This window comes from Natrix helvetica (genome assembly GCF_964273705.1).
Source record: "Natrix helvetica genome assembly, chromosome: 2".
NCBI classification, from domain to species: Eukaryota; Metazoa; Chordata; class Lepidosauria; order Squamata; family Natricidae; genus Natrix; species Natrix helvetica.
The window spans coordinates 92,623,069-92,640,868 of NC_138552.1; the positions used below are offsets into that span (position 1 = coordinate 92,623,069).

At 37.5% G+C, this 17,800-nt stretch overlaps 1 protein-coding gene across 7 annotated transcripts in view; it reads right to left on the reverse strand.

The window, feature by feature from the left end:
* SHOC1 (shortage in chiasmata 1) overlaps positions 1 to 8,340 on the reverse strand; it is a 50,693-nt gene extending 42,353 nt beyond the window's left edge. For 3 of the 7 annotated variants that reach the window (XM_081943559.1, XM_081943560.1, XM_081943554.1), the window contains exons 1-5: positions 8,073 to 8,340; positions 6,674 to 6,758; positions 5,857 to 5,986; positions 3,676 to 3,757; positions 724 to 789 (exon numbers count right to left, since the gene is read on the reverse strand). In XM_081943559.1, the coding sequence (XP_081799685.1) occupies positions 724 to 789; positions 3,676 to 3,757; positions 5,857 to 5,986; positions 6,674 to 6,742 (347 nt within the window). In that variant the 5' untranslated portion in view covers positions 6,743 to 6,758; positions 8,073 to 8,340. Of the gene's footprint in view, positions 1 to 723; positions 790 to 3,675; positions 3,758 to 5,856; positions 5,987 to 6,673; positions 6,759 to 7,891; positions 8,026 to 8,072 lie in introns of those variants that run through there. The other 4 variants (XM_081943557.1, XM_081943558.1, XM_081943555.1 and 1 more) reach the window with 4 other exon arrangements.
* Positions 8,341 to 17,800: the final 9,460 nt, after the last annotated feature.

Consider the following 17,800-nt stretch of genomic DNA (forward strand, 5'->3'; position numbering starts at 1 on the left):
TTTCTTTCATCTCTAGCAACGAGACAATGGCAAACCACTTCTGAAAAACCTTGCTAAGAAATTTGCTATGCAGATTTTTATAGATTTTCTTTGCATCATTGGCTATTAAACTGAAGGTACCTCGATTCTAGCCCATAGAATAATTCAACTGTGCTGTTTTGCTTTGTTTAGTCACAGTAGTTTCTGTCAGTGCATAGCAGCTGCTGATAGCAGGATGGATTTATTAATCAAGGTAGATTGGATCCACTCTGACATTTCATTAAAATGAAGTGATGCACCTATAATCTCTAAATAAGGCAGAAATATATCTTCATGAAGTGAAGTATCCTATCAAGGACACAGTTTTCAGAACTCTACACAAGATGTATTAAAATGAACTGTAGTTATGAAAGTAGTAGTAATTGATTGTTTCTCCAGACTGGCAGTTCAGACACCATAATATAAAAATGGAGCAGAGGCATGAATGCAAAAAAGACAAAAGCCAGGAGACTTATCAAAAAGATCCCTTAGAGAAGTAGATGAGAAGGAACCAGTTAGTTAAGGATTAAAGGAGAAATTTCACCAGAAGATGGAAAAGGATGCTGTATGCTGAGCATACTGAAATCACCTCTTAATCCTACTGAAAGCTACCAGACTTGTGAAGCAACAAACGAAGTGCAATTACCAAACCCTTGTGAAAGAATAAAACAAGGGTTGGGGGGATAAAAAGATCCTGAAGCCCACCCGCTCTTGGAGTCATCCTGGATCAAGACTTGGTGGCTTCTGTCTCTCTCGCTAATGCCTAGCAGTCTACAAACAAAATATTAAAAATGACATGATATTTATGTAGTTACTTACCAAGTACATCCAAATTATATTAAAGTAACCAAAATATCTTTATAATCCCTAAGACATGTCACAACTTTTGAGTACCCCTAAAGTTTGAAAATTGAAAGTTGATAAATTTGACACACCCTACTAGTTTAGAAACAGGTGGGTAAGTAGGTATGAGTGTATGAGTGTATGAGAGAGCAACTGTACATTCTAATAAATACAGTTTTGTTATCATTGTGAATTAATTGGATTTCATATATTCCATCAGAACCTGACTCGCCTTAGTGTTTGGATGAAAGTTATTTCCTATTTATTTCCCTAATTTTCTAATTAGTGTGTTCCTAATAATTTTCTGGCTGTTGATCTACATTGTCTATCTTGTATGCTCTAGGCCAGGGCTGTCAAACTCATGGCCCATGGGCCGGCTGCATCATGGGCTCGCCATGCCCACACCTGATTTAGCGAAGGGGGAAAAAGTTGTGATACATCACATAACACTGTTGTGATGAAGCGAGTTTGACACCTCTGCTCTAGGCACATCTACTTGGAACACCCAGGTAAAGAGCAAAGGGGGTTGAGAGATCTCATATATGTGAAGGAGTAACTTATAAGCTGAACCTGGGAGCATGTGCAATGGCCCTATTTGGCTCTTTGTGTTCCCAGTATGTTCTGAAGGTAACAAGACTGGCAAAAATGAAAACAAGAGCAGGTCTGCTTCAAACTGCTTTGGGAAATGTCCTCAATATCATAAATTTGGAAAAGGTCATTTAAATCATACCGTCCAAACTCTTCCTCAGGATATCAGTCTAAATTAAAGCACCCTTGAAGAGGGATATCAACCTCTGCCTGAATGAGCATGTCCAGCATATGGAAGTCAACCGTTGCTAATTTAAATTACTTTTACCATTAGAATATTTTCTTAACATTGAAGATAAACTGCCTTTGTATAAATTAAAATCATTATTATATGTCCTGAATTCTGGGCTAATAGAAGGTTATGTGACTCTGTAATCAATATATTTATATACATAATTTATTAATTTATTCAGATCACTTATATTGCCTAACTCCTAATGGTTCTAGGCCGTGGCATACACCAATTCTGTATTTAGCTACGTTTCCTGGAGCATACAATCATGTTGCTATAAATGGAGCTAAACAGCTAGAAGGTAGGATGGGATGGGATGAGAGAAGGCAGGAATCTTTTCAAATGGGAATATAGACTGCCCCTTGAAGCTCAAGGTAGTGATAAATTGGGATTTCTAAAGAAGCATTTGTTTCCACATCCAAGTATAAATGGCCCAGGTACAAAGAAAGGTCACAATTACAAACCAGGACTTGGCGAGTCATGGTGTGAGGACTTGGTGGGATAAGAAAAGGTGACATTTCCTCCAATGGTCAGAAGCACTATTGTCTGGAAGCTTTCAGCAATCTTCACCTGAAGGGGTGATATTAAAGCTTCTCCTTTCCTTAGCAACTGTGTCTGTAAAATGTGATGAATGAGCATGTGTTTAAATGCAGCATAAAGGAGACCTGTTATTTCTTCCTTCCATTATAAGTGCTATCACAAGCACAATTCGGTAAGTTTTAAATGTATATTATACTATTTTGTGCCACTTTCCCTGGGAATTAAAACCCTCTTAAAACCCGTCTGACAATTAAGTGTTAAAAAACCCCATTAGGCAAAAAGGGGGTTGCACATTAAATGGAAATCTACTATACAAACAATTCATCCAATGTCTAGCACATTGCAGATTAAGATAAAGAACTTAGAAATTCCATCAAGGAATGTTTGAGAAAGTCACATTTTCTTAGAACAGAGTTTGAAAATATTCTCTTTTTGAAATAGTTGGATTAGAGGTATATGCTATCTCTTATACAAATATGTTTACAAAAGTTTATAAACATAGTGTTGTCCATCAAAATGCAAGACAAGAAATGATGAGTGGAAGATAATTAAAGAGAGACCCAACCTAGAATCAAGAAGAAATTTCCTGACAGTAAGAATAATTAATCAGTGGCATGGAGGTTGTGAGTGCTCCGTTATTGGAGATTTTTCAAGAAGAGCCTGGACAGCAATTTGTCCAGAATAGCATAGGTCCCTTCCAATCCTATTATTCTATGTTCTAAAATGATAAGCAGTAATTATTGCCACCTACAAACAATTTTAAACCATCAATAACTCAAACAAAATATTGCCAAATTTCTGACAATGTTTGGATTGCTTCCTTTGAACAAGGCTACTATTAGGCACAAGGAACTAGGATGACACAGAGAGTTGATCAGAATATGCTTATTGCTACTTGCCTACTGACAGGAATCTCACCAGACTAATAATGCACCCACTACAGAAACTTTTAAATAAGCATTTCAAGATCTAGAGAGGATTTGCTTTGTGTTGCTTTTCCCCCATTAACAATTCATTGCTAGTCAGTCTTTTCACTCCACCTTTCCTTTCAGCCCAGATTCCACCACATCGAACTAGCACATAAGGTAGTTTAATAAGCTATAGAAGAGAAAGTTAATACAGTAAAAATCTTCCCATTTCTCAAGGCAACAAGTCTTGGCATGGTACTAATTCTGCAATTAGACTTTCTAAAACTACATTAGCTGACCCTACCACCAGATACCAAGAGTTAGGACTAGTCAAGGATCCTCTACCAACAGGAGCATGAATTTCTGCCTCACACACAAGGCAGCAATGCCGTGCTGCTCCTGAATTAGTATTTGTTGCCTTGAAACAGCATTTCTCTAACCCGAAGTAACCTATATCCCATTATCAGGTTGCTTCATTTGGAAAATCCCTACGTAAATTAATTTTGGAATGCAATATTGTCGCTTCCAACTTAAAAGAAGACTCACTTCTCTAAGAAATCTTCAGTGAAGAAACATTTTTTCCAAATATCAACTAATGAAATATTCATCACAGTGGAATCAGCTGAAGCTAGAGCCAAAAAAAGAAAACAGTCAGACAAAAATATACAATAACTATTTATTTCTTTATTTATCTTTCAAGGAGGAATCTTGAAATAAACATAATAGTCTACAGAATTCTCAAGGTAGAGAGATAGCTTGTATAGCTAATTTGAGTAATGGTCACAGTATTTACAGAGATTCTACACATTGCAAAAATAACATTTTTCTGGTCATATGGGGTGTAGCAAATCCCAAAATCAAGACATTATAATATTCTGAAATTCTGGAAATGTAACCTTTTTAAAAAAAAGATCTGCACATTTTGTGCAGTTGCAAATGAACAGGTAGGAAGGACAATGAGTGTACAGTAAATACAATACAACTCTTAAATTAATGAAAGCAGAGTATATAAAACTGCTTGTCCCACTAAAAAGATTGTTAAAAAATGAAGGATTGATAGTTATAGAATGGTGTTGTTTGCTTTTCCCACAAAATTACTATAATGAGCCAATCTGAATGCATATCAAAATGCATGTCTGAAAACAGTATTTAATTATAATTGCTGAATGGACCAGATTCTACAAAAGTTCAGGGAAACAAATAAGAACAACCCAAAAAATTAGAAAGAGAAAAATAAAAACAGCAGCTTATTCATTGACAATCTTAATACCTTGGTCCACCTATCTGTAAATGCAGGACAACTAAATTAATCATTACAGAAGTAGCAAGCCATAGTGTATTATACAAATATAAATTTGCATCCATCTTCCTAAGTATCTTGTTTTTTTGTATTCCCAGCATATATGTTATCTCTGATGTTTTAATTTGCACAATGTTTTGTTCTACTGCAACAGCATAGAGTCTTAGCCACTGTCACTTAAGAATTTCATATTCAAAAATCAATTTGTAGTACATACTTTGTGCATAAAACTAGTACATGCTCAGAGTTTACAACTCTCGGCTTTGCCTTTGCTCCAGTGGTGGGTTCCTGCTGGATCGCACCGGATCGCGCGCGCTCCCTTTCAGCGCTCCACCTGGCTTGCGCGCTCCCTTTCAGCGCTCCACCTGGCTTGCGCGCTCCCTTTCAGCGCTCCACCTGGCTCTCGCGCTCCCTTCCGGCGCTGAAACCGGAAGTACAGTCTTGCCCCGCCCCTGGCGAAGCAACGACACCTGCCTGCGCTCCACCAGCTCGGCTGGGAACGGAGATGTTTCCTCAGCGGAGCGGAGCCGCTCCGCTGAGGAAACATCTCCGTTCCCAGCCGAGCTGGTGGAGCGCAGACAGGCGTCGTTGCTTCGCCAGGGCCGGGCAAAACTGTACTTCCGGTTTCAGCGCCGGAAGGGAGCGCGAGAGCCAGGTGGAGCGCTGAAAGGGAGCGCGCAAGCCAGGTGGAGCGCTGAAAGGGAGCGCGCAAGCCAGGTGGAGCGCTGAAAGGGAGCGCGCAAGCCAGGTGGAGCGCTGAAAGGGAGCGCGCGCGATCCGGTGCGATCCGGGAGGAACCCACCACTGCTTTGCTCGTTGAATACAGACTGTAAACATTTTTTAAAAACCTTTTAAAGGTAGAAACCCAACTAGTGATTTGCAACATCTTCTAGAGGCATCCAACTATTGTAGGGCCAAAATAACAATAATGAGCACATTGTCTCAGTAAAGGATGGATGATGCTAGAAGATATAAAAGATAGTGGATATCCTGTGAAACAAGTAAAATGGCTAGAGATATAATCCTATATCCTAAAGTTAACTCAGTCAGTTATCACAGCAACGAAAAGAAATTACAATACCTATAAAAGCAATAAAAGGGGAAAAACCAAGATAAAAGAGGGCAAGATAGCAAGGACAAACAGATGGAAACAAAACAAGTGAGCTCATTCTCCTTCACCAAAAGGTTTAGGTGGATGACTCTTTTAAAAAATAGCAGAGTGGGTACCATCTACCGTAGATCTTTACACTAATCAGAATAGCTATATTGTATCCTGAACAATTATTTTAATTACGTGAGAGCAGTGGGCTGTTATAGCCTATTGAGAAAATATATTTCTGCCACAAGTTAATAATATACCGCCTTTCTCTTGCAGCAAAGCTATTATATTTAAAAGATATAAAAAGTGAAAGTTAGACATTACATACCTCTTGTCCAGGGTCTTCTATATTTATTATCAATCAATTTCCCATCATGATAGTAATGTATATCCTGGTATAAACTAAAAGGGAAGTGAATTGATAACAACTGAAAGGTAATTCTCTCTTTTTCCAGTTTCTGCAGAAGGAAAATAGACCACATGATCCTGAGTAAACATTTCCAAATTGATTAAATGTAGACGTTCACACCTAGGTCCTAATTTTCATAGATCAGTAAAGCTAAACTTTAGGTCACGTTGGGGTATTTTGTAACATTTATATGTTAATTTTAAAGTAAGGCTAACTATGTATAGTGGGCTTGCTTTTTAGTTGAGTATATTTAAGACTATAGCTCTCATTATAATATTAAATAGGATGATTTAGCATATGTACATTTTTTAATTTGGATAGGGTTATGCTCCTGGTTTCTCTATACATTAGAGAAAAATAAAATAAATTTAATACCTTCCCACCCTCAATATATTCCCCCCAGAAAAAGGAAGTATAAAAAAAATGTCTCCCATCAAAGTGTATTCTTAAGTAAGATACACAGACGTTAGAAAAAAAATAACCAGTTTCAATACTCTGGCAGATTTCTTTAAAATGATATAATTTTATATGATCAAATAAATTGTTCTTTGCATAAAATATATTACTGAAAACAAAAAAAGTCAGGCTAATAAAATTATTTTTATTAATGAAATTATTAATTTTATTGTTACTACTAACGTAATGAGAAATAACTTTTAATTACTTGCTTTCTCTTCTATTTCTATTCTGATTATATTTTTGAAATTCCAAGACATTTAGAACTTTGATAGCATACCTCATAAGAATAGTCAATTGCATGGAACTTCACAGGTGAAAACATAGTATTTCTCATTTTGTGATACATTTTCAAATTTGACTGTCTGAAATAAGAAAATAGAAAAGAGGGCACCTTGTACATAAATTATAATAGTACATACCATTATCTTTTACACTTTCTAATTTCTAATAGATCTTTTACATACAAAGCCAAGAAGACAAATCATTTTTATTAGGAAAAAATTATATTGCACAATTTGCAATGCTGTTTCTGCAATTGCTGAAAGGCTTAGTGGGATTTTGGAAACAGACAACATTATTGTATATAACAAGAACTTTTAAGAGAGAATTGGGGTGATTTAATATAAATATAATTTGCAGCATGCTTGATGCATGAACATATACAGTCAGCATAATTATTTCATGAATAAAATTTGATGATTTGATAAGCATAATAGGACATATAGAAACTGAATCAATGTTAAAAGTCTGTGGACTTTTAGTGGAAGCAATTTTTGCTTGATTTAAATATGTTGACAATCAAGAAACTGTATTTAGATATATACTTTTTTTTAAAAAAAGAACCAAATGCTTTGCATTCTTTTGCTTTTATATATGGAAAAGGTGGCTAGTAAATGATCTCTAAGTTCATTGGGCTATTTTTTTGTTTTTTGTTTGTTTTCCCCATTCCAATTCTAGAAAAAGCTGTTCCCTGAATCTCCCAATTCAGGATTGCATGCTCTTCAAAAATAAAGCAGAAAATCCCAAAACTGCCTTGGAAAGATTTTTGCCAGGATAGGATTGTGTTGCTAACGGTAGCAATATTAAATGAGTGTTACTCCTAATTGTAAAAGCCTCTTTCCATATTGGCTGCTAGTAGTAGGAGTAGTACAGATAGTCATTGTTTAGCAACTGCCTTGTTTAGCCATTGTTATGATGGTGACAAAAAAGTAACTTTACAACCTAGTACTATAAGTAACCCACTGAACATTTCATGTGGTAAAACTGTGAGTGCTAGTGCATTCACAATTAGTTTTATAATTTCAAACCTCTCATGGTACTGTAGATTATCATGGATTACACACCTGGTAAGGTAACAATGTTAATTTTAAAATTCTGCAAGCAATGCAGCTTAAGTCCTATTTAAGAATAGTACTCATTTAACTTGCACAATGCTGCTGGCCAGACAGGCTTCATTTCACATATTGTTGCTAGGCCCATAGACATATAATCTTACCATTCTAATTAGATTTGAGCTCATGCGACTAAACAGTTTCCACGGTTGCTTTTAAGTCAATAAGGCTGTGACAAGCCAGCTGAGACCTAAGTAGGCTTCTCCCTCTTGACTCAGCTGAATCCTTAAGTATTTCTGAAGGGGAAAAAAAGCTTTGGAAGGAGGAATTATAAAACAACATTACCTCTCTTCAAATCGCCTCCGGGTGAGGCCCTAGCAGCCTCTGATTCTGTTTTCTATAGCTCGGGCCTATCCTTTAAATTCTGGGGTCTGAGGGAGAATCAGGATCTTGCTCTTGCAATGCTCAACTATGTGTGTTGCGTGTATGCTTGTATGTGAAAATCTAACCAGAGGTAAGTAGGAAATTGCTCCCCTTTTGTCAACACCTTAAATTTAGGCATTTTAGAATCTGGAAGAAAAGATTCCCAAGACCTATGTAAAACAACAGCTGAAATGGAGATAAGCAAACAGTATGAAAAATGAAAGGAATCAAATAAATATGTAAGTAGATACTAACAGCTGGAGGGACAAGGGAAGGGAGAAAGTGTTAGCAAATTCTCCCACGTAGTATTTCCCCTTGTTTTTTTTTTTTTTAAATTTGGCATTTTAATTCTTCCGTCTTTTGTGCTTATAAACTTCTAAGATGTCATCATGAAAAAAGGATTAAAAAAAAGGCCCATCTAAAGGGAAGTGGAACTATGAGGAGATCCATATGCTTTGTTTATGTCTCAGGAATACCTTTAGGCAATTATTTCCCTCAAGCTTTGTGGGTGCTGGGGGGTACTAGGGTGCGTGCCATTTTTACCCCATTGGTCATCCTTCTTGTAGACCAGCCCACAGTCCCTCCGTCTTTCCTACCCCAGGAAAATGATCTTACTTTGACATTTGAAAATGCTTCTCATGTAACACAGGAGAGATGGAAGGTGTGCTTTTTATAGAATCATACTGAAGTCACTCCCGGTTTGCTCGTAGGGTCGTTTTTAGTCCTCCGGAGCCTTCAGAAAAGCCTCCTGAAGGTGCCTGAAGGCTCCGGAGGACTAAAAACGGCCCTACGAGCAAACTGGAAGTCCATTCCCGATCTTCCGGTTTGCCCATAGGGCTGCTTTTTTGCACTCTGGAGGCTTCAGGGAAGCTCCTGAAGCCTTTGGAAGGTCTTGGGGGGGGGGGGCAGGGAGGCTGTTTTCGCCTTCCCCAGACTCCCATAAAGCCTCTAGAGCCTGGGGAGGGCAAAAAAGCATGCAAAAATGGGGGAGTCGCTCCTGTCATGCACACATGTGCAATGGGGGGGTGTCGCACATTGCATTATGGATGCAGCACGCCCGCACCCGACCCCCCCTGCGCTCCCACCGCTTACAGCACACGAGCCAAAAAAGGTTCGCCGTCGCTGGTATAGGGTCTATCCTATAGCAGGGGGTTAGACTAGAAGACCTCCAAAATCCCTTCCAATCGTATGATTCTATGTTCCTATATACAGTATCCTCCATATGTGTGGAATTGTGACCATCAAAATGGTTATTGTCTATTTGCTAAAAAAAATTCAAGGGTCATAATATGCCAGGAATTATTTTTTATTTCAATATGCAAAGGGTTCATCATGAAGGTTAAATGTTTACTTAACATTTAGTTAAAGCAGGAATCCCCAAACACTTCAGTTTATGGATTTCCTCATGAAATTTCAGATTTTTCATTGACTCCTCCCCCCAAAATGTTGGTTATATGGATATGATTTCATATTATTTTAATAGTACTACAAATAATACTAAAACAACAATGGACAGTCCAGCTTTTGGGGCTTTGATATTGACCTTGGAAAACCCTAACTTTAAGTGACCTAGGCAAAATATAAACTATATTGACAAGACATTTTATTCTTTAAAAATATTCTTTTCTTCAGGACTTAATTTTTTTCTTCATTTTGTGCCAAAATACACTTGAAAATTTAATTTTATTTATTTTTTAGGTTTGTATCCTGTCTTCCATTTAGTAACACAAGATAGAAATCTATAGTCCTCCCTCCAATTGTTTATCTCCAAAACAAGCCTGTGAGGTGTGTGTGGCTGGGAGGGAATGATTGAGAGTCATCTAATTAGCTTCAACAATAACAGAATCTTAAGAGCCTGTTGTTTCTTACACAAAATAGCATTAACGTGGGGTTAAATCTTTCTCACATTTCCTCCTCTCTCAGGACTGAGTTGTCATTTATTTTTTCTTGCTAGTTCTCCCAAATAGTCTTCAATTTTTTGTGAAGGTTTTCTTTGCACTCTTCTCTACTCTGATATTTTTTCCACAGGGAGAGAGTTATTGCTTGATTTATTGCTTGATTTATATGCTTTGTAGTCAATGCAAATAGAGTTGTTACACGAGCAAGTTGTATTAAATACTATTGTTTGTAGATAATTTCTTGGGTTTTTTATTGATAAAACTGAATCTTCAGTATCAAAATTGCAAGAATGTGTAGCTATTAAATGCAAATGAGAAAAGATGCTCCCTATCTAACATAAAGAGATCACTTAAGGTTGTGCCAAGAAGTCACTGATAGTTACAGTGAGTCCAAATGTTAGATCTGGAGCTTTTTCACAATCTAATGTTAATTGGTTAGATTAAAGTGGATGTCCTTTAAGGCTGTTGTCAAAATTAGTGATCCCAGAGTTGTTTTGACTTGCCATGCATTGAGTATTAATTTAACAGCACTATTAGAAATTGCAACATATTTGGATATTTGAGCTTCACTTAAACTGAATGTTTGGGATAAAATTAATATTTTAGAATATATTTACCTTTTTCTCTACCTTAAAAGCTGGGGTTTTTTTGTTAAGATTCCATGCTCATATGCAGCCAAATTCTTGACTAACCTGTGTGTTTTCTTTAAAATTGCCAAAACTCCAAAGTCATTCAACTTCTTCATCAGATGTTCCAATCTGGGTTTTTTTGTCTTGCAAAAATATAATTGATTCAACCACAAAGACTCTTAACTTATAAGTCTCTTTTTTGATTTTCACATCCATAATTTTTTCATCTTGTCTAATATCTTTATTCAAAACCTTTAGGAAGAAACTAGTGAAAAAAACAGTGATAGCAGAGAACATTATTGTCCTTTTTAAATCTCATATCCTTTATACATATTAACAATAATATATGTATTTTGGAGTATACAGATTAATCTAATACCTTGAATAAATTACTCTCCAAAGTCCATTACCTCAAAAGTATTTACAGGAAAGCTCAGTTTAAGGTAGTTGAAAGCTTTTCTTTTCTAAGATTATTATATCTTATTATTAGGCTCCTTGACTCTCATTATGATATTGCAAATTCAATAACATTCAGGAGTGTTCTGACATCTCCAATTACCTTTTAATAAGAAACCTGACTGGTTCTTATGTATAAAGTTCTGCAAAATCATATTAAATCTCTCATGCAACATTGCCATAAAGGATTTATAATCATTATTCAAAAAAGAAACCAATCTATAGGTTTTTTTGTCAATCTTGATCTTCTTTTGAGAGCAAGGCAATATTAGATTCTCTTCACAATTGAGGCATTTTGGATCCTGTAATATAGAGTCCATTACGTCTAAAATTATAAATTAATATAAATAGAAAGAGCAACATGTTCAAAATCCATATAGACTGTGTTGTCTGGTTACAATTCTTTTGAGTAATATTCATCATAGTAATAATAATAGTGTTCTCTAATAGTAATCTCATAAAAATTTTTCCCTCATAATATTAATACATATTAATTGTTAATGCTAATCAGAATTAATCAAAATTAATAAGTTACAGTAATCAACCCTAATAATAAAATTAATCTTTCTCTTGTAGATTTTGAAGTTCTTTTGGAGTCCATTACATCTTTGAGTGGGGTCCAACTTTATTTACAACTGCAACAATTTATGAAGAAAATTCCGACATCAGTTGTGGTTGTAAGACAATGACTACATGTACATTTCTTCATAATACTACTACACTGTAAATATACTCTCTTCTGCCACTTTAGACCAGAAATAATGTTAGTTTCAAATGATATCTAAGCACTTCCATCCTTATTGTTAAGTTAATTCTCCAGTAGCAAAGCTCGATTTGTTTCTTCCGTATCTGGAGATAACTGCTATTTCCTGCTGGCTTGCAGGAAATTCAGGGAATTATAGTCCCAGTACATGTGGAGGGCAGGTTGATGAAATCTGGCATAGCCCAACTTTTAACACCTAATAAATTCAGAGCAACAGTTCATAAAATTTGACTATGAGGTATGACTTTAGGAGGTGCTGTACATCTTGCCAGAGTAAAAAACCAAATATTCTTAAGTGATTTGCATTACAATTATGATCATGCATTATCTTCCAACTCCATTTATTGGGATTTATATATCCTTATTTATTTATTAGGATTTTTTATTCCACCTTTATTACTTTATAAGTAACTCAAGTTGGCAAACATACCTGATTTGACTTCTATTTTCCTCACAACTGCAGCCCTATGAGGTAGGCTGGGCTGAAAGAAAGTGATTGCTCCAAAGTCACTCAAAGGATTTCATACTATATTTTTTCAGAATTTCATTGCAACAAATAATAATAACTCAATAGAAGAGACAGTTTGGTAAGCAAATTGCACCTAACCACAACCATAGACAAATATCGGTAGCTTCTTTCAACTGCAAATATCCAGTTTTGGCAACTATAATGAATTTCATTGGCAGTCAATTTTTTCAGCACATAATCTTGATAGAGCTTTTCTTCCTGACACCAACTGAATCTGCAGTAGTTATTTAGCATTTATAGATGTGAATTTGATGCATCAGCCTAATCTGCTTCAGGATTTTTGGCAAAGGAATATAGTCATCAATTGGAAATAAGGATGATTGGCTGGAAGAAACAAAAAGAGCTGGGAATAATAGAAGTATAGCAAGCTTTTCATATACATTTTCTATTAACTTATTTTCTGTTCTATTTATAATTCTAAATATATTTCCTTAAGTAAATTTTAGTTCTATCATATGACAAAGTTTATATAACTAAGTTGGATATCGCAGTAAATCATAATATGGTTAGTTTGATTTTAGTTTAGCACTGAACTACAGTGTCTGATTGAGGTCAAGTTCTATGCTCATTCTGTGTCATACTACTGAAAAAACCCTTGTATATTCTTGGTTTAATAGATAGTCTGAACACAGTTATTGTGATTTGTAAATAATAGTTATGGTTTAGTGTGGATCAAAATTGGCTAAATATGATTTTTTTTTAAAAAAGATAGTTTAATCAGGGTTAATATGCTTGTAGCCAAGCCAAGTGCTCTAGATGTATTTCTATTCTTTGTTTTCTGTGTTCTCTGTGTTTTCTCCCTGTTTTTCTCTAATCCATTTTAAAACTGTTGTGAATTACTAAAAAACTAAGATTGAGAAACAGGACATTTTGAATCCACAAATATGATGCAAAGCAACACTAGGAAAGTTTGCATTGAAATACTGATTCAGTTGTGAAATCTTTTGAAATAATTTAATCATTATTTTTCAACCTAAGCTGTCTTATATAACTGTAGTGTGACATCTCACAAGGAAGAAAGTGGAATGTAGGAAAAATATGACATGGAAAAAAACAATGACATTCTTAGCAATCTACAACTGACAACTTAGATATTATTGGATTAAAAAGGTTCAACATTCAGCATTGTTTTCTTTTGTTTTGTTACTGTGACTTTTTCTCCTAAGCCAGAAATAAGACAAGTATCTGAAAACTAAAACAATTATGGGAATCTTTGGATGCAACCATAAGGTAACTGTTGTGGTCCAGCAGGATCCAGTTGAGCTGCTGATGGACTCGGATAGCGAGGAACCATATGAGTCTGCCCTGGACGACGTGGAGGACCCTGTGCAGGGTTCAGACTCAGAGCAGGGACCAGAGAGGCTGGTTGGCCACCAGGAGGCAGCTGAGGCATGGAGCAGTGGGGAAGATCAAAGGCAGTTTGTCCCTGATGCTAGATTGAGAAGGGCTGAGAAACGGAAGCAGCAACTCCGTAGGCAGACTCACAGAAGATGATTAAGCACAGGTGGTTGTGGATTGGCCTCTTCCAAGAGAGATTATAGGTGAGGCGTTGGGAGGGGACATTTGCAGGAAACAACCGTTCGAATTAGTAGTTAAGAAAATCTATCTCTGTACTCTAGCCGTGTCTGCTCATTTGGACTATCTGCATTGCTTTATTATCTGGGTTGCTCTATTGAACGTGAGTTGTCTGGGCCCTCAGCCAAAGGATTCGTTATCTCAGTAATTAAACAGTGGCAAACAGCCGAGCCTGTGTTCTGGTTTATTCACCGGCGTGGAGAGGGGGGTCAGAACAGGTAACTGTTTTGGTTTAGGTAAATGTATGTAGGTCTCTAGTTGGAATTCCAAACCCAAATTACTTGGGAATGGAATGGAAGCAGAAGCAAAACAACACCTGGAAGATATAGTTGGCATATGGTAATATTATTATAATTATTAATATTAAGGTTCTGACCACCATCTTCAAAGCGCTCCATGGCATAGGGCCCAGTTACCTGCGGGATCGCATCCTCCCACATACATCCCTGCGGCCAATTCGCTCTCACAGAGAGGGGCTTCTCCTGGTGCCGTCTGCTAGGCAATGCCAGCGGGCGACGCCAAGGAGTAGGGCCTTCTCTGTGATGGGCCCAACCCTCTGGAATGACCTCCCCCCCGACATTAGAACCACCACCGACTTCCGCTCCTTCCGGCAGAAACTAAAGACTCACCTGTTTCGACTGGCTGGCCTGGCATAATTTCAACGCCTATCTCCTGGCATTTATATTTTACTGGTTTTTAAGGGTATTATTCTATAGTCTTAATTTTATTGGGTATTGGGATCTTAATGTCTGTTTATTTTAATTATTTATTAGCAATACAGTCCTGCACATCTTTTATCCTCCTCTTATCCATCCATCCATTTTATATTTGTATATACATATTCCCCATGTAGTAATTTTAATTGTTTTAATTTTGTTCTTTGACATGGACTGTACACCGCCCTGAGTCCCTTTCGGGAGAGGGGGCGGTCTATAAGCGCTAATAAATTGAAATTGAAATTGAAATATTAATTATTTTGTAGTAGAATGATCCACTAGTTTACAAATAATCTTTGATTTACAACCATTCATTTAGTGAATATTCAAAGTAACAACAGCACTGAAAAAAGTGACTTATGACCGATTTTCACATGACTGGTGCAGCACCCTTGGGGTCACGTGATCAAAATTCAAACGTTTAGCAGCTGGCTCATATTTATGACAGTTAATATAATATTAAATAAATATAGAAAGTGTATGGAAAAGGAAGAAAGCAGGAATGAGAAAAAACTCTTCTGTTCCTGACCAAAAGCTAATAAATGAACAAAATGGAGGACTTATGAAAATAAATAAATACATAAATAAATAAAATGTCACTTGGAAGCTGAAGTTGAGAAATTTTGCCTCCTTTATTGGGGTAACTTAAAATAAGCAACTTGGCATTTCCTCTGAGTAATGCTGCACCTTTTGATCCAATTGTTAAGCGGAAGATGACTATCAGTGGTTCACCCAGCAATGAATTACATTATAGTTTCAGCCTGATGTATAAGTTAATTTGATCCACATCAGTTTGTGTCAAATATATCCAATTAGCTTTGACACGTAATTGATACAATGCAGGAAACCCATATTTTATAGTTTGTTCATAGTCATCTAGTGGGTTCAGCCTGATTATCATTATTAATATCAAACCTATTCCAGTGAATGGCTAAATAGCTATAATTTATTTATAATATTTGTATGCCTTCCAAACTCAACCAAATTGTCTCCGAGTGACTTAGAAAAAAATCAATAAAACGTAAATGAAATATCCAAACCAACGTTTTAGGAATTTATGGAACTAGTATGTTGCTTATCTCCAGTGTGTTGACTTATATATGGCTTTGTTTTAGCTTAGCATAATGTGTAATTTAGTATCTGAGGGGCTCCTACAAAGACAAGGGGGTCAAACTCTTTTCAAAAGCACCAAAAAGGAGGATGAGAAACAGTGGATGGAAACTAACTAAGGAGGGAAGCAACCTAGAACTAAGGAGAAATTGCTAAGAAATAGCGGTGAGAGCAATTAACCAGTGGAACAGCTTGCCTTCAGAAGTTGTGGGTATTCCATCACTGGAGGCTTTAAAAAAGAGACTGGACAACCATTTATCTGAAATAGTATAGGGCCGGGATGGCGAACCTATGGCACACGGAGCCATTTGTCAGGGCACGTGAGGCGTTGCCCTGTCAGTTGGCCAGCATGAATGCTTCCACTGGCCAGCTGAGTTCAGCCTTTTTAAAAACCATTTTTCGCCCTCCCCAGGTTCCAGAAGCTTTATAGGAGCCTGGGGAGGGCGAAAAGAGCCTCCCCTGCCCACCCGGAGACCCTCCGGAGGCTTCAGGAGCTTCCCTGAAGCCTCCGGAGCGCAAAAAACCTGGCCCTATGGGCAAACTGGAAGTTCGGGAACAGACTTCCGGTTTACTCGTAGGGTTGGTTTAAGCCCTCCGGAGACTTCAGGGGCTTTCAGGAGGCTTCCCTGAAGCCTCCGGAGGACTAAAAACGACTCTACAAGCAAACCAGAAATGACTTTCGGTTTTCTCATAGGGTCCCTGAAGCCTCCAGAGGGCCTCTGGGGGGGTGGGTGAGGCTGTTTTCGTCTTCCCCAAGCTCCTAGAAAGCCTCTGGAGCCTGGGGAGGGCAAAAAAAGCATGCACGAAATGGGGGGGGAGCACATCTCATGTGCGCATGCACACTGGGGGTGTTGTACATTGCATTATGGGTGCAGCACGCCCACGCATGACCCCCCTGCGCCCCCCCCTTATGGCATGTGAACCAAAAAAGTTCGCCATTGCTGGTATAGGGTCTCCTGCTCGAGCAGGGGGTTGGACTAGAAGACCGCTAAGCTCCCTTCCCATCCTTTTATGCTATATGAACCCAACTGGAGTCTGTAAACCCTGATATCTAACTTTGTGTTATATGTGATCCAGTTCACTCTGGCAACAAGTCATAGTTTAACTATGGCTTAGAACTATCTAAACATGTTCTGGCAACATTTTTTCTGTCCCTGTGCTTTCATCTGGATCTAAGCCAATAGTCTTACATGTCTTTGTTAACATTGATATTAGAGACATATTTTACTTTCTACACTGATACTTTCCAATAGCATATAAAATCTGTTAGGCATTGTCATTTGTTGCCCATCACCCACTAGGCAAGTGACTACAGTGAACTGAAGCATAGGCAATAGGGTTTGGCAATGAGGACAGCAAATTTCATATGAGATCATGGTTTTTTTGCCAAGTCAAGGATGGCCTGATTGCACTTCACTTCAGCAGGCCATTATTTGGTGTGTAAATCCGGTAATTGTGTGTGTGTGTGGCAGGGGGGGGGGAGGATCTGTTAAGTCATGTCTGATTCTTGGAGACTGCCTGGACAAGTCTGAACAATTTTCTTGGCAAGCTTTTTCAGAAATGGTTTGCCATTGCCTCCTTTCTAGAACTGAGAGAAAAGGACGAGTCTAAGGTCACCCAGCAGGTTTAGTGCTGAAGTGGAAATAAAACTGATGGTCTCCCAGTTTCTAACCTGATGTCTTAAATACTACCACGTTTTCCCGAAAATAAGACAGGATCTTATTTTCTTTTGACCCCTGAAATAAGCGCTTGGCCTTATTTTCGGAGAGGTCTTGTTATTTTTGAGGTGCAGGAGGCGGTGAGCGTGGTCACCTCATGGTTGCTGCTGTGTTGCAATATTTTCATGGAGGGCTTATTTTCAGGGGAGGGCTTATTTTGGTGCATGTGCTCAAAAGCCCAATTGGGTTTATTATCTGGGAAGGTCTTATTTTCAGGGAAACAAGGTACATCTAATTTATGGATTATTTAATATGA